Consider the following 21,523-nt stretch of genomic DNA (forward strand, 5'->3'; position numbering starts at 1 on the left):
AGCTTGATATTTAATAGATCTCGAAATCAGCTTACTTATTGTTTGTATCTTGTCCCTTCCTTGACATATTGTGACCTCTGTCTGTCAAACATAATGGCAATCCTATCAAAATGTAGTCCACTGTGAAAAAAGAGTTCAAAAAATGATCTCCCAGATCATTGAGCATGTTACAGCTAGAGATTTTTCCTAGTACCATCACACATGAATCTCAAGGCATCTCAAGTACTTTCAGCTGCCATCTGAGGAATACAGAGGATATTTATTTACTTCCCTTTTACCTCAGCTTTAGCCTGAGCTTGTCAGCTCTTGGAAGCCAGGCAGGGTTGGCATTGGTTAGTATTTGGATGGGTGACCACCAAGGAAAACCAGGATTGCTAGGAAGAGGAAGGCAATGGTTAAACACCTCTGCTCATCTCTTGCTTTGAAAATCTAATGACGAGTTTCCCAAGTGGGTTGCAATCGAGAGTTACAATTCTTATTTCTCCCCAGTTTACATCAGTCTCCTCTCCTTTTGTTTTATCCCTACAACAACCAGCCTGTGAGATGATGTAGGTTAGGCTGAGTGTGTATGACTCGCACAAAATCACCCAGTGAGATTTCATGGCAGAGTGGAGATTTGAATCTGAGTTTCCCAGATCCCAGTCTGATCTTCTAACCCCTGCACTGGGTCTCTTATTAAGATTTCTGCAATGATTGTTTTTATTTTTTGCTCTGAATTTTCCACTCAAGTGCAGGTGGCACTGGCGTATGTTCATGCTGCAGTATATTGTTGAAGTTCTGCTACCCTTCCAGCTTCATAGTGATTTCTTTTAGTTGCATCTGATTAGGAAGCTTTCTGCGGTACTTGACTTTGCTGACCTGGCCACTTTTTTTTTATAACTTCTCAATTGAATAACAATAACATACTCTGTGAGGGGCTGTCCTTGGAGATAACCAGAAATTTCTGTTTGTGAAGAATGCTGCTTCTCATCTGTTAGCTGAAATTGGGTGATATGCCCATGTTACCCTGTTTTCCAAAAATTACATTGGCTACAGTTTGTGTCCAGGTGCAATTCAGAGTGCTGGTTTCAACATTTTAAGTTCATGACTTTGGGACCTTTATACTTGAAGAATTGCCTTTTCCTGTATAGAGCATGCCGCAAACCCACGTCCAACTCAAGCTTAGGCTGACCTTCCCCTTCCCTGAGGTAAAACTTCTCCTCTTTAAGCCTATGAAGCTGTATACTGGGCTGGGAAGCCTCTGGTAGCATGGTTGATGTTAAGCTTCAACTTTCCTTCTTGTCCCACCCTTAAGAAATATTAAAAATGGTTACCCAGCCAAGTCTTAGTAAGGGACAGATCAAGGGTTTGTGCTTCCCTTTAGCAGAAACTGGCACACAAGGCTTGGGGATGTTCAAAACATAACTGAAGGTTTATTTACAGAAGGTTACTATCAAAAGGCAGGTAGGCAGGTGTTTGAACTGAAGAAACGAAGGTTTTTATACAGCAGCTTCACTGGTGTGAGGCACAAAACACTTGTTTTAATACTAGGTTGCTGGCTTCTTTTAGAGGTTGACACTGCTTCATAAATGTTTCCCTTTTAAAGCACAGACACTGCATGACTCTCCAGACCTTTAAGGGTGCTCCACTGAGACAAACCCTTCCTTGATACTGGGCAGACGTTATAGTTACGAGCTATAACCCTGTTCCTGGCACTGAAGGGGAAGCTCTTCTCTACCCACTTCCTTGGCCCTCTATAACTCCCAGGTCTCTTGAGTCTAAGTAGGAGTTAGTGCTGGTTTTCCCCACTTCAGTCCTAGGACTAAAAGTGTTTCACAAACATTTCCTCTCTCAGAGGATTCTCTGGCTGACCCTCTCTGGTCAAAAGCCAGGCTCCAGCTCCCTTCCACTCTCTTGTTTACTCTCCAACTCCAACAGCTTCCCCAACATTCCATCCCCAACTGCCATTTCAGGCTAGCCCCATGGGGGCGGGGGGGGGAGGAAACATGTCAATCATAGCTCACTGACTGGAAATCTCAGCATCTGAAGCTGAGTCCATCACAGAGCACCTTCACTCAGCCCTACATTTTTTATTTGGAAATTCTCTTCTATTGGGAAGTATTATCATCCTTCATGACATCAATGGTGTTCTCTGGGATTGTTTCGTAGGGTGAGGCAATCGCCCCCAAGGAAGTGCACATGGCATCCTCTCTAGTTCGCTTTTGCAAACTGTATAAAGCAACTTGATTTCAGCAAGTGTTTCTTGGCTAAGTCCCAGATTAGATTCTGTGCATTTTTGTATGGGCTTGTTTCTGGCTGCAAGAACACTAGATTTTGTTAGAATGTTTTGATTAGCTGTGATTGTTTTAACTTGCTTTTATAGGTTTTTTTATACAGACCATAAGCTGCTTCAAGTATTTAGAGGAATGCAAAAAAAAATTAAATACACTGAATTTTTTAAAAATCTGGAGCACATTACATTACAGCGGTCTGTCTGCATTCTTGCAGGAATTAAATTGTTGCCGGCCATTTGATCATCACTTCCAGTTGCAAATATTACTTGTTTGGACCATGTAGACCCATAAATTGAATGAAGGAGCACACCTGCCGAGTGCCAAATATGTTCTTGTGATTCCTCCAAGTCTCCCCCTTTTTCTCCTGCTGCATTCAGCTAGTATTGTGGTCAGGATCAACCTGATTGATCCTCCTATCTGAACCCTTAACCAACCCAGCTATCCTGCTGGAACCAATGAAGAACCTACTAGGAAATCTGCATTTGTGCAAGATATGACTTTTGTATGATCGTATCAGTGAAAATGGCATTCTTCGTAATACACACATATGAAAGTCTTACAGGTTGTCTCTCTCATAAAAGCAGAAAAATTGAAGCCATGTCTACATATTTTCATCAGATCTGAAAATTAGGGTTATTGGCAGAACTGCTTTGCAAAAACTGGGCCATTTGAATACAGATTTTCTAGGACTTCGTGTGAGAATTCATCTTGATAAACAATATTTTAATTCAGCACATTAAACTTATGATATTAGAGAACCCATTTCCTTTTTTAACCAAAACTACATATTTGGGGGAAATTGTCCCAGATTGTTAGGTCATTTGTCGAAAATTTATGCATTTCGTTTGCACATTCAGAAAGAAAACATTAGCTGTGCAGGCTGGTAGGGGGAGTATTTGTGTCAGCATCCATGGATTCATTTACTTTGTAAGTACAATGGCATGGAATTTTCCTACTGTATTGGTTGTTGTATAACTTCAACAAATTGTTTTTATGGCATTTGCTTATTTAATGGTGTTGCTCATTAAATAGGACCAGACATAGGCTCTTGCCAAGCAGCAGTATGGAGTAGGAATTTCACTGGGCGGCATTTACCTAATAAATAGTATAATGAGAATGTAATGGAGCAGCCTTAATCACCACTAAAAAGTGTCCAAACAAGTCACATACACAAACTGTTAATATATACTAGTAAGAAAACTACTCTAAAGTTATTTTATTCATCAGTTGTCCCTTAGAGGTTGGTAGGTGATACGAATTAAACATTTGCAAGGGTGCTTTTCCAGGAGACCGATTGGAAGACTAATTGAAATATGTGATATTGAATTGGTAACAAGCGTACTGTGTGTTGGGGAACCTTCAATTGATAAATGCCTTTAAATGACAAATAACACCCTCAACCATCACTTAGTTTGTGATAGAGCATAAAATTAGCAAGCAGTTGCAAGCAGGGACTTTTTTATTCATCTGTTTTTTACCGTGCTTGGTATATGTGCTGAAATGCTTTATTGTGTTGTTATAAATGCATTTCTCCTTCAGTATATAGGTGATAAGATTCTGCAAAGCTGCAAAAAATAATTTGATTCCTTTTATTTAAGGCCTGTGAAGCAGAGAGCATTATGTTAAACTTAGCAGGACAGCTAATTATGATTCAAAGAGATCGATCTGGGCCACAGATACGAGAAAAGGACAGTAGCCCCAACCAAAGGAAACTTGTGAGTTTTAACTCTTGAGAATGTACATAGTATCTTTCCAGATAGTAGAAGGAATGTGTGAATTGAATATGAGTAATCACAGTTTACAATGCAGGGTGTCCATTGTTCCTCAAACAATTTTTTAAAGATGTTCTTGGGTTGTATTTATAAGCCAATTTCTGTAATTTCTTTCAGCACAAATTCTCACTATGGACTCTTTTTTAAATGTTTTTTAAAAACTTTGTCTTCCCTAGTGACTTATTGCTGCTTTGAAAACTAGAGCCAGCCTAGTAATGTGCAAGGCCTTTGATGTGTGTAAATATCTTTGCCATGAACATGCAAGTGATTGTATGAGACATGGTACTAACTTCAGAAACAGAAGCGAGAAAGAGGGTTGAAACATGGACTGTAATACATAACAAATGTTTAGTGACACTGGGAAGAATTCTAACTACAGCCAGTACAAATATTTCAACATTAAAACAATCAATACATTAAAACAGCATTTAAAATATAAATATATACGAGCATTTAAACAATTCAATAAAACATGTTTTATTGAATTGTTTAAATGCTCGTATATATTTATACACACACAGCGTAACGAGGGGGACAGTTTGGGAGGATGCCAAACCAAAAAAAGTCTTCACCAGTAGCAGAAGACAGTGACAGATGAAGACAGATTACTTTCCCTGGGGAGGGAGCTCAAAGACTTCAGCACAACTGAGAAGGCCCTTTCTTGGGTTGCCACCCATTTAGCCTTAGATGGTGGGGGCAGGGTCTCCAAAGACAATCTGAATGGATAGGTAGGTTCATATGGGAGAAGGCGGTCCTTCAAGAATGCTGGCTTCAAGTTGTTTAGGGCTTTAAAGGTCAATACCAGCAACTTAAATTGGGCCCATAAGCAAATTGAAAGCTATCATACAAGACTGGAGTGATATGTTCCTTACAACACACTCCAGTTAGCATTCTGGTCACAGCATTCTGTACCAACTGACTTCCAGACAGTTTGACAAGGGCAGTCCCACGTAGAAAACATTGCAGTAATCTTGGATGTGCATCACACTGGCAAGATTTTACCCATCCAGAAAGGGCAGAACCTGGTGAAGATACTGCTGCCAACAGAAGGCCCAGGTCCAGCTGCACCCCCTAGCTACACATCTGCTCCTTTAAAGGATAGAGTGCAAACCCAGCCAGAACAGGAAATATCCCAATTCCTGGGTCAAGCTTTCCCTCCCCACACCTGCAGTATCTCCATTTTGTCAGGATTAAGTTTCAATTTGTTAGCTTTCATCCATCCCCAGACTGCCTCCTGGTACCTGTTCATGGTTTCCACAGGCTCCCTGGGATCTGTTGGAAGTGTGAGATAGAGCTGAGTGTCACCTACATACTGGTGGCAACTCAGCCGGAATCTCCAGATGACCCCTGCCAGCAGCTTTACATATATGTTAAAAGCATTGGGGACAAGATGAAACCTTGCAGGAGCCTATAGACTAGAGTCCAAGGGGTGGAGCAGCTACCTGCCAGCACTATACTCTGAAACCTATTTTCAGGATAGGACCAAAGCCATCGAACAACCATGCCTCCCAGTCCCAGTACTGAAAGATGGTTCAGAAGGATACCATGATCAATGGTAACAAAAGCTGCCCAGGGATTCATGAGAATTAACAGGATCATACTTCAAGTTCCTGTCATCCATCAAGGCCATTGCATTCCAATAACCAGGCCATAAACTAGATTGGAATGGATCGAGACAATTCCAAATTGATCCTACGGAGCCATTCAGTTTTTGATTTTGATAAATGAAAGGCATGGGAAAGTAATTGGAAGTATTTGACTACATTTATGGATGTTCATGGCAGACAAAATGAAATACTTTTTTACCCAACAAGTAATTATACTGTGGAATTCACTGCCAGTGGTGTTAGCGATAGCCATGAGCACAGATAACTTTAAAAGAGGATTAGACAGATTCATGGAGGAGAAGTCCATCAATGGCTACTAGCCATGGTGACAGAGACAGTAAACCTCTGAATACTAGATAGACCACTGGTCTGATCCAACAGGCTCTTCTTACGGAGGTTTGCAGAGGTATGACTTCAGAGTGGTTTGCGCAGAACTATAGTTTGTTTCAATACTGACTTCTGATACAAGTTGGTTTTATTTTTTTAGCTGCCATTTTGTGCTCCAGTTGTACTTGCCCAATCTGTTGAAAATGTTTGGACTACATGTCGTTCTAACAAACAGAAAAGACACTTATTGGAGGCCCTGTGGCTCAGCTGTGGCGGATCAGGTATGAAAGTCTGGCTTCCTTTGTTTCCCAGGGACCACCGTAAACCACATTCCTTTCTGTCAAGACGGATCATGCTGCCTTTCCACATTAACATATACCCCTTGGCTGTCCTGTTTGAAGATGCCTTGGTTCTTGGTGCTGTCAATGACACTGTGCTCTATGACTGTTTATACACTCACAGCAGTGCTGCAGAACACTTAGAGGTTCTCTTCCCTTTCTGTATTGTTGAGAGAACATCTCAGATCTACCTCCATCACATTTTACGCCAGCTTTTGGTGAAGAACCTAGGTGAACAAGCCTTGCTTTTGGCTCATTCCTGTGCCGCGTTACCATACTTTCCTCATGTACTAGAACTGATGCTTCATGAAGTGCTGGAAGAAGAAGCTACCTCGCGGGAACCCATTCCTGACCCTTTACTTCCCACTGTGGCTAAATTCATTACAGAGTTCCCCCTCTTCCTGCAAACAGTTGTTCACTGTGCTAGGAAAACAGAGTACGCCCTGTGGAATTATCTTTTTGCTGCTGTTGGAAACCCGAAAGACTTGTTTGAAGAGTGTTTAATGGCCCAGGACTTAGACACAGCTGCCTCTTACCTTATTATCTTACAGGTAATAGTATTCAGTTATTTTGTTGAGAAAGGGATTTATATTGGCATGCTACACAAAAGGAAATGTTTTACATCTGTCGTTGTTGTTAAAACACTGTACCTTAATTATAGTAGTCCAGAAGGCTTTAAATAAAGGTTTATAGGAAATGGAAAAGGGAAAATTCTAATGTTAGTGGTGTTTTTGTTTTTAGCAGTGGTTCAAAGCTTGAGCCCTGCGCAATCACATCTGCGAATTCCCTCAGGAAGGTCCCAGTTGATACAATAGGCATTAGGAGAGTATGCCAAAAAAAAAAATCTGGTTGATTCAGATCTGGATTTCAGAGATACCCCAAAAAATCAGTATTCCTGAAATCCAGGTCAGATTCTATGATCCAGATTATAGATTTATCCAGCCATATTCCCTATGGGAAAGAATGTCTTGGGGGGCCGTGGGAGCATTTTTCAAACGAACTCTACCAAATTTGCTGGGAACCTACTCCTGACTATCCTCTAAAGACATGCCCCCCCCCCCAAATTTCAGGAGGATTAGACCCTGGGTCCAAATCTATGGACTGGTAACGCCAACAATAAAGGAGAGAGAAAAACAACAATCCTGCAAATGAAGGGTAACCAAAGAGGTTGGGACAAAACAAAAAATTGTGTAACTAAAAAATATAAGAGAATTGATTAAAAACATCAATATAGAATTTAATTAATCAATTAAAAGTACTTAAGTTTGATTTAAAAACATCCGCAATGTGGTTCAACATATAAGTACTAAAATCTTGTATATATACACAGTGAATTCACCCATATGCAGGCATATTAGTATATTTAATCTTCAGATGTACAGAACAGAAACCAGACATATTTTGGCACAGGGGCCTTCCTCAGTGGTATATATATATCATAAACAGCACTCCATCAATATAATTAATACATCAAAAATACATGAAATGGTTTCATTTCTGGTTAGTGCTCAGTACTCCATCTTGAATCTGTATACTTTTGACCTGGCTATAGGAGAGTTACAAAGGAACAACTCTTATCCGGATGTATTGCCCTCATTGCATTTCGATGAATTTACTTCAGGCTGTTTTATATTACATCTTAGTGCCTATTTTGTGCTGGGTCATTTATTTTTGATTTATTTATTATATTGATGGAGTGCTGTTTACAAGATCACTCACTCACTCACTCACTCACTGAGGAAGACGCATGGGCTGAAGCATGTCTGGGTTTGGTTCTGTAGATATGAAGATTAAATGGGTGATTTCACTCTGTGTGTGTGTGTGTGTGAGAGAGAGAGAGAGAGAGAGAGAGGTTTATATGTTGAAGCATATTGTGGATGTTTTTAAATCAAACTTATTTACTTTTAATTGATGAATTAAGTTATATACCAGTGTTTTTAATCAATTCTCTTACATTTTTAGTTACTTAATTTTTTCTTTTGTTCCAACCAATCCCATTGTTTCCTATGAGGAAGTATTTCCAAGGCTTTTAAACTCCATGGCTTGTCTCCCCCCACCCCTTGCTTGAGATTCTCTGGTTCAACAAAGTCCCTTGCAAGCTTAACCAACAAAACCTAACAGAACCAAACTGCACAGGAGCGCTGCTGTGCTCCACAGCAGCCCAATCTGGGCTGATTCAGCCTCCATTTGGGCCGATTCAGCTCAGATCGGGCTGCTACAGAGCATGGGAATGCTGCTGCATTTCGCAGTGGCCCGATTCGGGTCCGGGAGCACACCCCAGGAAGCACATTTCCAATTTGGGCTGCTGCAGAGTACAGGAGTGCTGTTGTGCTCTGCAGTGGCCCGATTCAGGCCCAGAAACACACCCTGGGAGGCGCATCCCCACCCCCCCGCTGGCCAGGTAAGTGGGGGCAGAGGGTGGAGGGTGGGAGTGAAGAATCCCCTCCCCCCAGTGGGGGACTGGCAACCCTAGCTCAGCTTGGCTTCATGCTGCTGCCTCTCTTGCTCGTTGCCTGCAGTGGCTGCCTGCTGCAGTCAAAAAATCCAGCCCAACAGAGTCCAGCAGCTTGGATTGGATCTGGGGTTCTTCCATGTGAACCAGCATTGCTGGATTCACAGACCTGGATCACACGCCTCAGTAGGCGTCCCAATTCCATGTTGGCTGGGTCACAGTCCTTCTGGCTGTCCCATACACTCCTACCAGCAGTCTCTTGATAGCAACCAAATGCCCAAATAGGGCCAGTATCAGTGAGTGTTAACTAGATTCTGCTTAGTAGCCTTTCTCCAGCCTAAGGAACCACTTCAGTTTAGAGGAAAGTTTCAAATCTGATCTAACAAGGAAAGGTGGGGTATAAATACTTAATCTATCAACAAACTTTGCTTATTGGAGTGGTAGGAAAGCAGCAGAATTAAGGGCTTATTAGAATATTAGAATAAGCCCTTAATTTAAGGGGGAGGTTGCTTCTACAGGAGTGATGTTTCTTGACTGATGTAGGAGAAGTATATCTTACTGCACACATCAGTGGTGTCTGTCTAAAAATGCTTTGTGTTGCTTGTAGAATATGGAGGTACCAGCTGTTAGTAGGCAGCATGCCACTTTGCTATTCAATACTGCTTTGGAGCAGGGAAAGTGGGATCTTTGTCGGCATATGATCAGATTTCTGAAAGCGATTGGCTCTGGAGAATCGGAGACACCACCTCCTACACCAACAACTCAGGTTTGTTAGGAACACTGTATATTTGTCAAAGATAGGTTGAGTAATTACCAAAAAGCAATTTCATTAATTTACTGTAATGATGACAAGTAATGCAAGGCAAATTTACAAGTGCCCCTGAGCCTACATACGAAGATGTGGTTCATAAATGTTTTAAAGAGTTTGAATAACACTGGCTAGGATCTAACTACTGTTCATGAAACAGGGCTTCCCTTGTCCTTCTATAGCTTCCTGTGCCCTCTGAAAAGCTGCTCTTGAGGGTTGGGAGGCACTACAGCCTAGCGTGGCATATGGCTTGGAGAGATTCAGTGGACAAAGGGAAATTATTAAAAAATAGGGAGGCCTCTTGTGCATGAGTGGAAGTACCCACAAATCTAAATACTTTATTTATGAGCATTGAAAAACTCTTCAGTTGATTAGAACTATGGCTTTCATATGCAGTCGTGCACCAGTAAAATTGGAGTTGGAGTAACATTGAAATTGGTGCTCTAATGATGATTAATAAGGTATATAAGCAGGGAACCCTCTAAGACTTTTGAGGACATCCCATTTACCATTTCCTCTTTCCTGCTTCCTGATAGCTCCCATATCCTCAGCTTTTCTCCTTTCTTTTCACCCCAACCAACCTATCTTTCATCTGCATTCCATCAACAGTTATATTTATTATCTACTTGATTTATACCCCATCTTTCTCTGCAGTGGGGACCCCAAAGTAGTTTCATCATTCTTCTTGCCTCCATTTTACCCTCACAATAACCCTGTGGGGTAGGTTAGGCTGAATGTGTGGGTCTGGCCCAGAGTCATGCAAGGCGTTTCCATGGCAGAGTGGAGATTCAGATTAGGGTCTCCCACTTCATAATCTGAAATTTTAACCACTACACAACACTGAATTTTGTGAGGTGACTGCTGCTGAACAGTAACAAGCAACTGGGACTGGGTGAATCATTCAAGTCAGGTAGTAGCACGTTACCTGGTCATTGCTGCTGGGCTTGGCCCCTATGGGGCCAAAACAACCCTGAAAAGGGGCTCTGCCCCCTCTACTTGCCGGTTACCAACAGAAACATAGTCTTGAACTCTGGTAATACAGCTGTGGTTGCCTAGCAATAGCCATTGAGGTCATTCATTTCTTAAAGCTACAGGTACTGTTTCTATCATGGCAGTGGGGGTTAACCTCCCAATGCAATTTTTAAGATTTCAGATTTTTCTGCAAACCTGGGACTTTTCTCAGGTTTGTAGAAAAATCTGTCTTGTCTCTCCATCACTTCAGTCTCCAGATTTATGTATACACATACGGGGTCATGTTGAGAATTTCATACATTGATGGGCACTTTTTAAAAATTATTCTTCCCAGCTACCAAAAACCTGTAGGTAAAGCAGTGTGCAGCTAAATGGCCACAGTCACCATGGGGTCCTCAGTGTTGCCTCCGATGTGGAGAGGAAGAGAATTGAAGCTGAAAGGCCATGGGAAAGCATGGCTTCATGGAGCCTCAGTTGTAAGCATGCACACTGTGCGAGACTTACTCTTTACATGATGCAGAAGTTAAAAAGAATGCATCAGTAAATTATAAGAGTATTCTTAAACAAAAGGGTTTTTTAAATGCTAGAATGGCCTTGTTTCTGGAAAGGAAATATACTGAATCTGTCTCCTGTAGGGGTACTATTGTTTATGTAATTCCTAAACCCTAAATAGGTTTGTCTTGCGCATATTTAACAAGTTATTGAGACAGCTTTATCTCTTGAATGTCTGCCTGGTCATTTTCTACTATATTAAAAAAAAATTATTTTCACAATGAAACTATTTACTGATTCACTCAAGTGCTATATTCCCCAAGGCAGCAATTTCATTAATCACATATGAAACAAGTAATTGGAAAATAAATATTAGCAACAAAAACTAGAAATAGTAATTGTTTCTTTAAAGTCCTGGTATGTATTTTACTAGATATCATGCATCAGTCCTCTCTATACATGTTCATCTTCGTTCTTCTGTGCCTCCACACATGGGGACTGCGCAGGCGCAGGCCAGCCGCCGGAGAATTTTCTAGAGCTTCCATGGCTCCGAAGGGGCCGTTTGTCGCGCGCCTCAGCGACCGTTTTCCCGCCCAAACGGTCACGTGATCCTCCAGCGACCAACGGCCCCTTCCCTCAGTTCTCTTCTTGCCGCCGCTTGGAGAGAACGTGAGCTTCGTTGCTCTGTGCTTTTGTGCTTCGTGCTTTATTCTGACTGATTGCTTGGCTTTTGACTTCGGACTTCGTGACCTCGACTATTCTTCGGATCTCGTTTTGGACTTTGTTGTGGACTCGGTAATTTGACTCGGACTGTTTTTGACCTTCCTTTCGCGTGCCCCTGAAGATGGCCTCTAAGGCTCTCTTCAAGCATTGCCTGCAATGCCACACTAAAATGGCCAAGACCGATGGCCATGAACTGTGCCTGTTCTGTTTGGGGGAGACCCATAATGTGACGGCCTGTAAGATTTGCCAGGGCTTCACCAGCAAGGCCCGGCAGGAGCGCAAGGCCCGACTTAACTCCTCCCTGTGGCAGAAGGTCATGTCCGGAGGCGCTCCGTTGCCCTCCTCCAAGGCCGGCCCAAGCCCCTCTGCCGAACGGCATTCGAGAGCTGGCTCAGTGGCCTCCGCGAGGTCGGGGTCGAAACCGCGTCCCCCGAGTACCTCGGCGTCGAGAGCGGCCTCTCCAGCGCAGGGACCGGTGCGGCCGCCCCGTAGCGCGTCATCTACCAGGTCGGATCCGAGACCAGCTTCGGAACCGAGGATCCTGGTACCGAGTCCCCGGTCGGAACCGACGGCCGGTTCGATCCCGATCAAAGCGAAGAGGTCGAAGCCGAGGTCCCCTTCGAAGGCGAGGAGCGCGTCGGTTCCGAGGTCTTCTTCGGAACCAGCAAAGAAGAAGAAGAAGACCAAGCATCACCGGTCGCCGCGTCCCGCTCCTCAGGAGGAGGTCATCGTGCTTCCTCACACGCCTTCCCCTCATCTGGGCTCCCCGGAGCCAGAAGACATCTCCGTGCCAGTGCCGGATCCGATGGCCTTCGAGACGGTGCCCGCGGAATTCTCGTCGGGGCCGGAGCCGAGCCCGCGCCGTCGGAGCCGACCATCGCTTCCCCTTCGGTCGCCGAGGCTGGAACCGAGCCCGTCTCCTCGTCGGAGCCGTCCGTCGCCTGTCCGTCCGTCTCCACCTCCGGTCGGTCGTGAGCGGCATGGTTCCGGGGACAGTGTCCGATCAGTCCGGTCCACTGCGTCCCGGCATCGACAGGCTTCCTACCTCCCCTCGCCATACCGTTGCCAATGGGAGGGGGCACCTGCGGGCTTCTCCGTGTCGGAACCGAGGCCTTCGACATCGAGGTCGGCGTGGGCTCCCCCTCCGCTCCAGGTTCCGGAATCCCAGCTCGGTTCCGATGAGGAGGATGTCGAGAGCTTTGGCGGCTACCAGTCGGAGTCCTGGTCCGAACCATCGCCACCTGAGGAGCTAGTGCCATCTGCGGACTCCCCATTCGAGGACCTCCGCATCTACGCCGACCAGATGGCAAGAATGGCCAAGGCTCTCGAGATGGACATCTCTTCAGCAGCCCCGAAGACCAAGGACAAGCTCCTCAAACGTATTTACGGGGATAATCCGGCGTACGTTGGGTTTCCAATGCTCGAGGGTATTGAGGAAATCGTGGAGAAGGTATGGCAGGTGCCCTGTGATCAGCCTCCAACATCCAAGAGGATTGAGCAGCTCTACAAGATCAAGCAGGGTACCTGGCCGGCACTGGTGAAACACCCTCCACCTTCCTCCTTGGTCACGGAGGAATTCAACCCCCGACGGTCGGGTCACTCCTCGGTGCCTGCCGATAAAGAGGGCAAGAAGCTGGATGCCATGGGCAGGCGCCAGTACATCGTCGCTTCGCTGGGTCTGAGGATCGCCAACTACCAGACCATCATGGCAGGGTACCAATTGTACCTCTGGGAGAAGTTGGCATCCTACACTCGAGACCTTCCACCTGAGCAGAAGGCTGTGGTGTCCCTGCTGCAAACAGAGGCTGTCCGGCTGTCTAAGCAGCAGATGAATGCCGGGAGCCACGCTGCCGACACTGCTGCTCGGGGAATGGCTTCGGCGGTGGTCCTCAGGCGCCACTCCTGGTTGCGGTCTACGGCCCTGTCCCAGGAGGTGCGTTCCAGGGTGGAGAGCATGCCCTTTGAAGGGGACTCGCTGTTCTCCAAATCGACCGACGAGACCCTGAAAAAGAAAAAAGAGGACAGGCAGACGGCACGGTCCTTGGGTCTGGCTCCAGCGGACAAGCCCTCCTCCAGGCCACGGTACGCTCCCCGGTCCGGCCCTTACCACTACCAGGGCAGATACCAACATCAGCGGCCGGGCTACCAACCGTATCCTGCCTACCAGCAGCGGCCTTACCCTCCCGCACAACAGCAGAGGAGGCGTCGGCCCTTCAAGCCTCGCCCGGCACAGCAACCGGCCCAGCAGAAAGATCAGCAGGGCGCCGGGAGGCAGTACTGACGGGTCACGCCAGCCGTATCCCCGAACTTTTCGGACAGACTGAGTCCACTCCTCTCTGAGTGGGAGTCAATAACATCTGACTCATGGGTCTTAACTATTGTTGAACTGGGATACGGGCTGGAATTCGTTGAGCTGCCTAGATGCAGTTCACCCCTGACAGCTGTTAATAACACTATGGCCGAGCTGGATGCGGAGATCGTGTCGCTCTTGGCCAAGGGTGCTGTGGAAGAATTGCCCTATGAGGACTCTGTAAAGGGTTTCTTCTCTAGGTTCTTCCTGGTCCCTAAGAAGGATGGGGGCTTACGTCCCATTTTAGATCTGAGGGGCCTTAATGCCTTCCTCAAGGTGACCAAATTCAAAATGGTTACGTTGGCGGCTGTGATCGCCTTGCTGAATCGGGGAGATTGGTTTGCGGTTCTTGACTTAAAAGACGCATACTTTCACGTGGGCATACGGAAGGAGCACAGGAAATACCTGAGCTTTGTTTACCGGCAAAGGGTTTTCCGGTATAAGGTGCTCCCCTTTGGCCTGTCCACTGCCCCACGAGTGTTCACTAAATGTGTGGCCCCTGTGGTTTCCTTCCTACGGGAAGAAGGCTGTACCATCTTTCCATACCTCGATGACTGGCTCATCGTGGCTGAATCGGAGTCTAGGCTGGTGCAGGACATTGGCTTGGTACTTAGCACTTGCCAACGCCTGGGGCTCCTGGTGAACTTGGAGAAATCCAAACTGGTGCCCAGCTGCAAGGTGTCCTACATTGGCGCACTCTTAGACTCTGTGGAGGGTAAGGCTCTGCTCCCCTTGGAGAGGGCTCGGTCCCTAAGGGGTCTGGTGTCCATGTTTAAAAGGAACCGATTCCAGTCTGTGCGCACTATCCAGTGCTTATTAGGGCATATGGCAGCGGCTACCTCTGTGGTGCCTTTTGCTAGGCTGCGTATGCGCCCTCTCCAGAACTGGTTTGTGCGGAGGTACGATGCTCTGCTGCACCCTCCGTCCCTCAAATTCTCTATCCCGAGGGTCATCCTCTCCTCCTTGGACTGGTGGCTGTCTGATGACAACTTGTTTAAAGGGACCCCTTTTGGGTATCAACACCATGACATCACGGTTACCACTGATGCCTCTCTGTTGGGATGGGGGGCTTACTGTGGTGATGTGTCTGTGCAAGATGTCTGGTCTGACAGGGAAAAGACCCTTCATATCAATGTGCTTGAACTAAGGGCCATTCGTTTCGCACTTGTGTCTCTTACAGCACTGCTGAGAAATCGTCAGGTGTTGGTGCAGACGGACAACACGACTGCCATGTACTACGTGAATCAGCAGGGGGGCACAGTGTCCATGGCCCTGTGCCGGGAAGCCACACTCACTTGGCAGTGGGCTATCAAGAACGGCGTGTCGCTCCGTGCTATACACGTGGCTGGGTCAGACAATGCCCGGGCAGATGCCCTCAGCAGGGTCCCTTTACTGGACCACGAGTGGGAACTGAACGTAGAGTGCGTTGGGCCGATCTTCCAGATGTGGGGTCATCCAGTGATAGACGTGTTCGCCACTGCGGCGACCACCAAGGCCCACACGTTCTGTTCCAGGGCAGGGAGCGACCCCCTCTCTATTGGGGATGCCTTCCAGTTTACGTGGACGCAGGGCTTGCACTACATGTTTCCTCCGTTCCCCTTGATTCCCAGGGTCCTGTGCAAGATAGAGGAGGACGGGACGGACTGCATCCTAGTGGCCCCCTTCTGGCCACGGCAGGTTTGGTTCCCGAAGCTCCTGCGAATGTCCCAACGGACATATGTGAGTCTGCCCCCTCGGCAAGACCTTCTCCTAAACGGGAGCCTAGTCCACCACGATCCCAAGAAGCTGCACCTGACGGCTTGGCGGATCGTTCCTCCCCGATAGGCTTTACTGACGAGGTACAGAGGGTCCTCCTGAATGCTCGTCGGCCATCCACTAGGCGCGCTTATGCGGCCAAGTGGCGCAGGTTTGAGCTCTGGGCACTTGCCAGAGGAGTGGTGCCTGACAGCAGTCCCTTGGGGGTTGTGTTCGAGTATTTGTGCCACTTGCGTGGCCTGGGCTTGAAGGTGTCCTCCCTCAAGGTCCACCTGGCAGCGATATCAGCTGCTCACGCCCGAGTTGAGGGTGCTACGGTGTTTTCTCACCCACATTCCCGCCAGTTCCTTAAGGGCATGTACAATCTTTACCCACCTGTGTCGGCGCCAGTGCCTCAGTGGTCGCTGTCCTTGGTGCTCTCACGTCTCATGTTGCCTCCATTTGAACCTATGGCTACGTGCCCTTTGGATATGCTATCCTACAAGGTAGCATTCTTGGTGGCCGTCACATCGGCCAGAAGGGTCAGTGAGCTGTCTGCACTGCGGTCTGACCCTCCCTTTCTTGTGTTTCATCCCAACAAGGTGGTCCTGCGTCCCTGCCTCGGGTTCCTGCCCAAGGTGGTGTCCGCCTTCCACCTCTCGCAGGATATCTCGCTGCCTGCATTCTTTCCTCAACCTTCCTCTAAGGGGGAAAAGGCCCTCCATTCCCTAGACTTGAAGAGGGCCCTAGCCTATTACCTGGATAGGACGAAGGGATTCCGTTCCAGTCCTCACCTGTTTGTATGTTTTGGGGCCAAGGACAAGGGTAGCAGGGCTTCCTCACAGACCCTGTCTAGGTGGATTGTGACGGCCATTAGCAAGGCCTATTCCCTGGCAGGGGTGGCTTGCCCGCTTCATGTCAGAGCCCACTCCACGCGGTCCCAAGCATCTTCTTCGGCACTCCTCAGGGGGGTGCCCCTGGTTAACATTTGTAAAGCAGCCACATGGTCCTCTGCAGACACCTTTGTCAGGCATTACGCCGTTGATGTCAATGCGGAGCAGGATGTATCTGTGGCCAAGGCTGTCTTACACTCCCTTTTTTCCTGAGGGAGTTTTGGAATGACTTTCTTGGCGTACCTGCTGGGTACCCTTGAGTGAAAGTGTGTATATATGTACCTGGGGGTGTGTATATATGTAAATATTGAGTATTTATGTGTCCTTACACAGTTTTTTACATAGATGTATATATGCATATCTATTTATTGTTGTTCTTGTTTGTTCAATAAAATTGTGTTGGACTTCACCCCCGCCTTCCTTATTGTGTGAAGCTTGGTACACTCCCATGTGTGGAGGCACAGAAGAACGAAGATGAAAACAGGGTTAACATACCTGTAACTTATGTTCATCGAGTTCTTCTGTGCTGACACACAACCCTCCCTCCTACCCCGCTGTGAACTCCAATGCACGATAATGTGATGGCTGTAACAGAAATTGGTGTTTTTAAGGTGTTATGGCTGGAGTGTGTTGGTCAAGCGGCGGCAAGGGAGAACTGAGGGAAGGGGCCGTTGGTCGCTGGAGGATCACGTGACCGTTTGGGCGGGAAAACGGTCGCTGAGGCGCGCGACAAACGGCCCCTTCGGAGCCATGGAAGCTCTAGAAAATTCTCCGGCGGCTGGCCTGCGCCTGCGCAGTCCCCATGTGTGTCAGCACAGAAGAACTCGATGAACATAAGTTACAGGTATGTTAACCCTGTTTTACTCTATATTTTCCTTACAGGAACCTAGTTCAAGTGGTGGCTTTGAGTTCTTCAGACATCGCAGCATTAGTTTGTCCCAGTCCGGAGATGGTATTCCAGCTGGCAAGTTTAATTTGCAAAAAACCTTGAGTATGCCCTCTGGCCCCACTGGGAAGAGGTACGTCATTTTGATATCAGATTTTCTTATTTACACTATGGCAAAATGTTTTTCATCCACTGAGTGGGAAATAGTCTCTTCACAGCTCTTTCACATGAAACTATTTATATTACATGACAGAGTGATCATACTGCATTTCAAGAGGAATGCTGTGTCTGCTGCCAGCTAGTAATGCATCCAGATTGGGTCAAACGTGAATCAAGAATTTGGCCCTACTCAAAAGAAGTTGCACTGGGCTCAGAAAATCAGCAACATGCATACTGACATCTCTGGGTCAGCCATAGGAGAAAGCTACCACCCAGTGAGTGCTGATGTTTATTTCAGCATCTCTTTCTCTGTGCCTCACTTCCCCAGAGTGCTCCTTTTCTGTGTGAAGTATCCTTTCTTAGGGGCTTCTGAAACCTTTGTATGCATTAAGAGTGCCAGACAGAGGACCAGAGATACAGTCTCATGCTGTGCACTCAGCCTTCTGAGATATGGGTATCCTAGCTGGGGTTTATGAAGTGCTTTTGAGAGCTGTGTTTGGCTGCAGACTTACCTGCTATCCTAAGCTGTGACATGGCTGTATAGGCGCAGCTGGAGATAGGCAGAGGAACTTTCTTTTTCATTCCCATTGAGTTTAGTAGGAGTGTTTGAACTTACACAAGTGTTTTCACGGGTGTAATGTTACACCAAGGTGGCTTAGAAACCAATTAAGCAAGGCTTCTGCTTGATACTTCCCATTTCTAATCCTTTTTGACAGTGTAGTCCTATTCTGGTATATTTTCGAGTTATACCAACGTGGGACTTAGCTGCTATCCTAAGCAGTTTATAGACTGGCTGTATGATTGTGGTGTTAATTTCATAGCAGATCACTTTTGTTATATGCATGTTACAGCAATACTATGAATGTTGGAAATAATGAGGTGATCCACTAAGGAATATGAGGGAATTGTATGGATGGTGGGTGTTGGGAGTTGGAGAGGAAACTAATTTTCTTTATAAATATTTGATATTTTTATGCATTAACTGTATTACCTGCATAACAGAAAATATATGTTTGAATATATTACTAAAAATCTAATGCTGACCCAGCAGTTTTGGAAGTTGTTATAGATCTGCTAAAAAAATAAAGTAATGGAAAAATGTAATTCTGTACTCTGTGCTGTTTTTTTTCTCCATAAGGTGGAGTAAGGACAGTGACTGTGCTGAGAACATGTACATTGATATGATGCTCTGGCGACATGCTCGGCGCCTTCTGGAAGAAGTCAGGCTTAAGGATCTTGGTTGTTTTGCTGCACAGTTGGGCTTTGAGCTGATAGGCTGGCTGTGTAAGGAGCGTACCAGAGCTGCCCGTGTAGAGGATTTTGTAACTTCTCTGAAGAAACTACACCATGATTTTCTCTGGCCATTTCCAATTATTCCAGTCTGCTCCATAAATTCACCTCTTAAGAATGGAAAGTACAGAACAGGTACTGGGTCATTATTTTTTGCTTAAGAAACTAGGAAGTGAAAGCAGTCTGAGTGTGACACAAATGCAGAGGAAGAAAAATACAAATGTTTTGCTCTTTGTTTCACTGTATTTCTAAGCCAGTTGCATTTCCTGCAACTTCCATATTTTGTGCTAAAGTCCAAAACTGACCAGCAGGTAAGCTGTGTTGAACTTAAAGGACCTCTAAAGCCCCTGCATTTTCCCATTAGCAGTGAAATCCTAAACAGAATTGATTTCATTGGGCTTAGACTGGAGTAACTCTGCTTAGGATTTCACCGCAAGTCCCTTTCTTACAATTTTTAATTTTCATCAACTAATGCAAATGTGTAACAGTCATTGTTGGAAGGTAAGATAATGGCTGGTGAATGTTTATGTTATGCAATCAGGAAAGAGATGGAGAAATAGGCTCTCCTTAATTCTGGGGCATGTAGGATTTCTGTTAAATGGGCCATTATTCTTGTTGCAGTGAAGCTCTCCATTCTGTACACATTTAGGGAGAGCTGTAGAGAGCTTGTGTGAGCTACCAAGAAATATTGAAAAAGGTGTTTCAGACAATCAGAACTATAGATTATACTTAATATTTTTGTTTACAGTAATAGGTGAACAGCTGTTAAAATCGCAGTCAGCCGATAGTTTTTTGAATATGGCAATAGATGGTGGGGGTCCAAGTGCACCAAGAAGTCATAGCTGGCTCGGCACCATCAGTTCCTCCCAAAGAGAGATGGATGCAGCATCGTCCCACGGACCTCACACGCAGGAGGCATTTCTCTCACCTTTATTGAATAAAGGTATGCCACTTCAGTCTTGGGGGGGCGGGGGCGGTTAGTTGCCTTTTGTAGATGTGTTTTAAGTTCTATATTATTTCTGAAACAGTCTACTATGTTATGCTGTTTATGCTGCTCTGTAGTCTTCCTCTGAATGTCATAATGCACAGAGAAAAAAAGGAATACATTTCAGGGAAAAAGCCTGCCCCACAAATGATGAGAAGCAGGTCTGCCTGAGGAATTACACCACAAGTTAATGCTCTAGATTCGTGTCCTAAATGGGAGATCAAAAAGCAGATTGCCCGTTTAATAAAATTTCATGTGTAACAGAATATTTTGTCCCATTAGTGGCTTAGGGAGGCAAAACATTTATCAAATTCGCATTCTTTTCTGAGATGCATTCTTGTTTCCAGTGTTAGGTGTGATTTTTTTCCTTTTCCTCAGAAGAGAGGAAAGCTAGAATCAATTAAGAAAACAAGGAAATGAATGGATTTTTGAGGGAATAAAACACAGTATGCTTTACAGTTTCCTTAAAGCAAGATTACATGATGCCATTTCCAACAGCATGACCACAGTTGTATGCAGCGTAATGAGTATGGGCTCTCAGAAACAAGTTTGTAAGGGAAAGAATTAGGACAACTTAGCCTTCTCACCAATGAGGACAGTGCATAAAAATGTGGGCCATTTTGGTTAAATGTTTAGAAAGTAGAAGTGGTCTGAGCAGGGCTTTTATCAGCCAGGAAGTACCTGCCTGCTCACTTCACATCCTTCAGTCCCTGCCCTTCAACTTCTGTATACCTGTTGTTGCCTAATAATTGTTTGCCCTCACTATGTTTCCCTATTACTTGATATAAGAGCAAAAAATCCCTTCCCAAAAATAGTGGAAGCCATTGGAAAGGTCCCTGGAGGAGCAGTGTATCAGTTTTCAAAATAAATAATGGTGTGTAAAGTTTCCTAAACTACTAAGCACATTGAATCATAGCATTAAGGTTTCTTGGGAGTGTATTTTTTGGCCAGATTTCAAGATCCACTGCTTAAATTTTAAATGGTTGAAATATGGTCATGTGTATCGATTGGGGTTTTCCCAGGCTTCCACAGGACAGGTGGTGATGCTTTCTGTTCCTGCTTTAAATGCTTGGGTTCGAATGACCTTGATTTTGCTTGTAATAATTCATATGATTTAATAGGTCCTTCACATGGACCTGTATAGCTTTGTTTCATCACTCATTCCATTATTTGCTGCTGAATGTATAAACCTCCCGCATTAGTTTGATGTCCGATGGAAGGCAGCTCACATGTTGTGGTCTGCGAGGGCTGTTTTTACAGAAGCTGCTCCATCACTTCATCTTGCAGATCTTGAATGCTTTCACATTGAATGTAAACAGAGCTTTGGCTCCAAATTACACTTGTTAGTGTGTGTTTCCCCACCTCCATGAGAACATTATGAGAAGTCACTAAAACAAAATTTGTGAACAGGTTTCCTGGGCTCCTAAAGTTTTCAGTGTGCCTGTAACATATACATTGCTAT

At 45.5% G+C, this 21,523-nt stretch overlaps 1 protein-coding gene across 1 annotated transcript in view; it reads left to right on the forward strand.

Moving 5' to 3' along the window:
* RIC1 (RIC1 homolog, RAB6A GEF complex partner 1) overlaps positions 1 to 21,523 on the forward strand; it is an 83,965-nt gene that overhangs the window by 58,836 nt on the left and 3,606 nt on the right. Inside the window, exons 18-23 of the mRNA XM_054986899.1 lie at positions 3,872 to 3,988; positions 6,140 to 6,868; positions 9,377 to 9,535; positions 17,624 to 17,760; positions 18,925 to 19,211; positions 19,825 to 20,019. Of these exons, the coding sequence (XP_054842874.1) occupies positions 3,872 to 3,988; positions 6,140 to 6,868; positions 9,377 to 9,535; positions 17,624 to 17,760; positions 18,925 to 19,211; positions 19,825 to 20,019 (1,624 nt within the window). The remainder of the gene's footprint in view (positions 1 to 3,871; positions 3,989 to 6,139; positions 6,869 to 9,376; positions 9,536 to 17,623; positions 17,761 to 18,924; positions 19,212 to 19,824; positions 20,020 to 21,523) is intronic.

This window comes from Eublepharis macularius, chromosome 8 (genome assembly GCF_028583425.1).
Source record: "Eublepharis macularius isolate TG4126 chromosome 8, MPM_Emac_v1.0, whole genome shotgun sequence".
Lineage (NCBI taxonomy): Eukaryota > Metazoa > Chordata > Lepidosauria > Squamata > Eublepharidae > Eublepharis > Eublepharis macularius.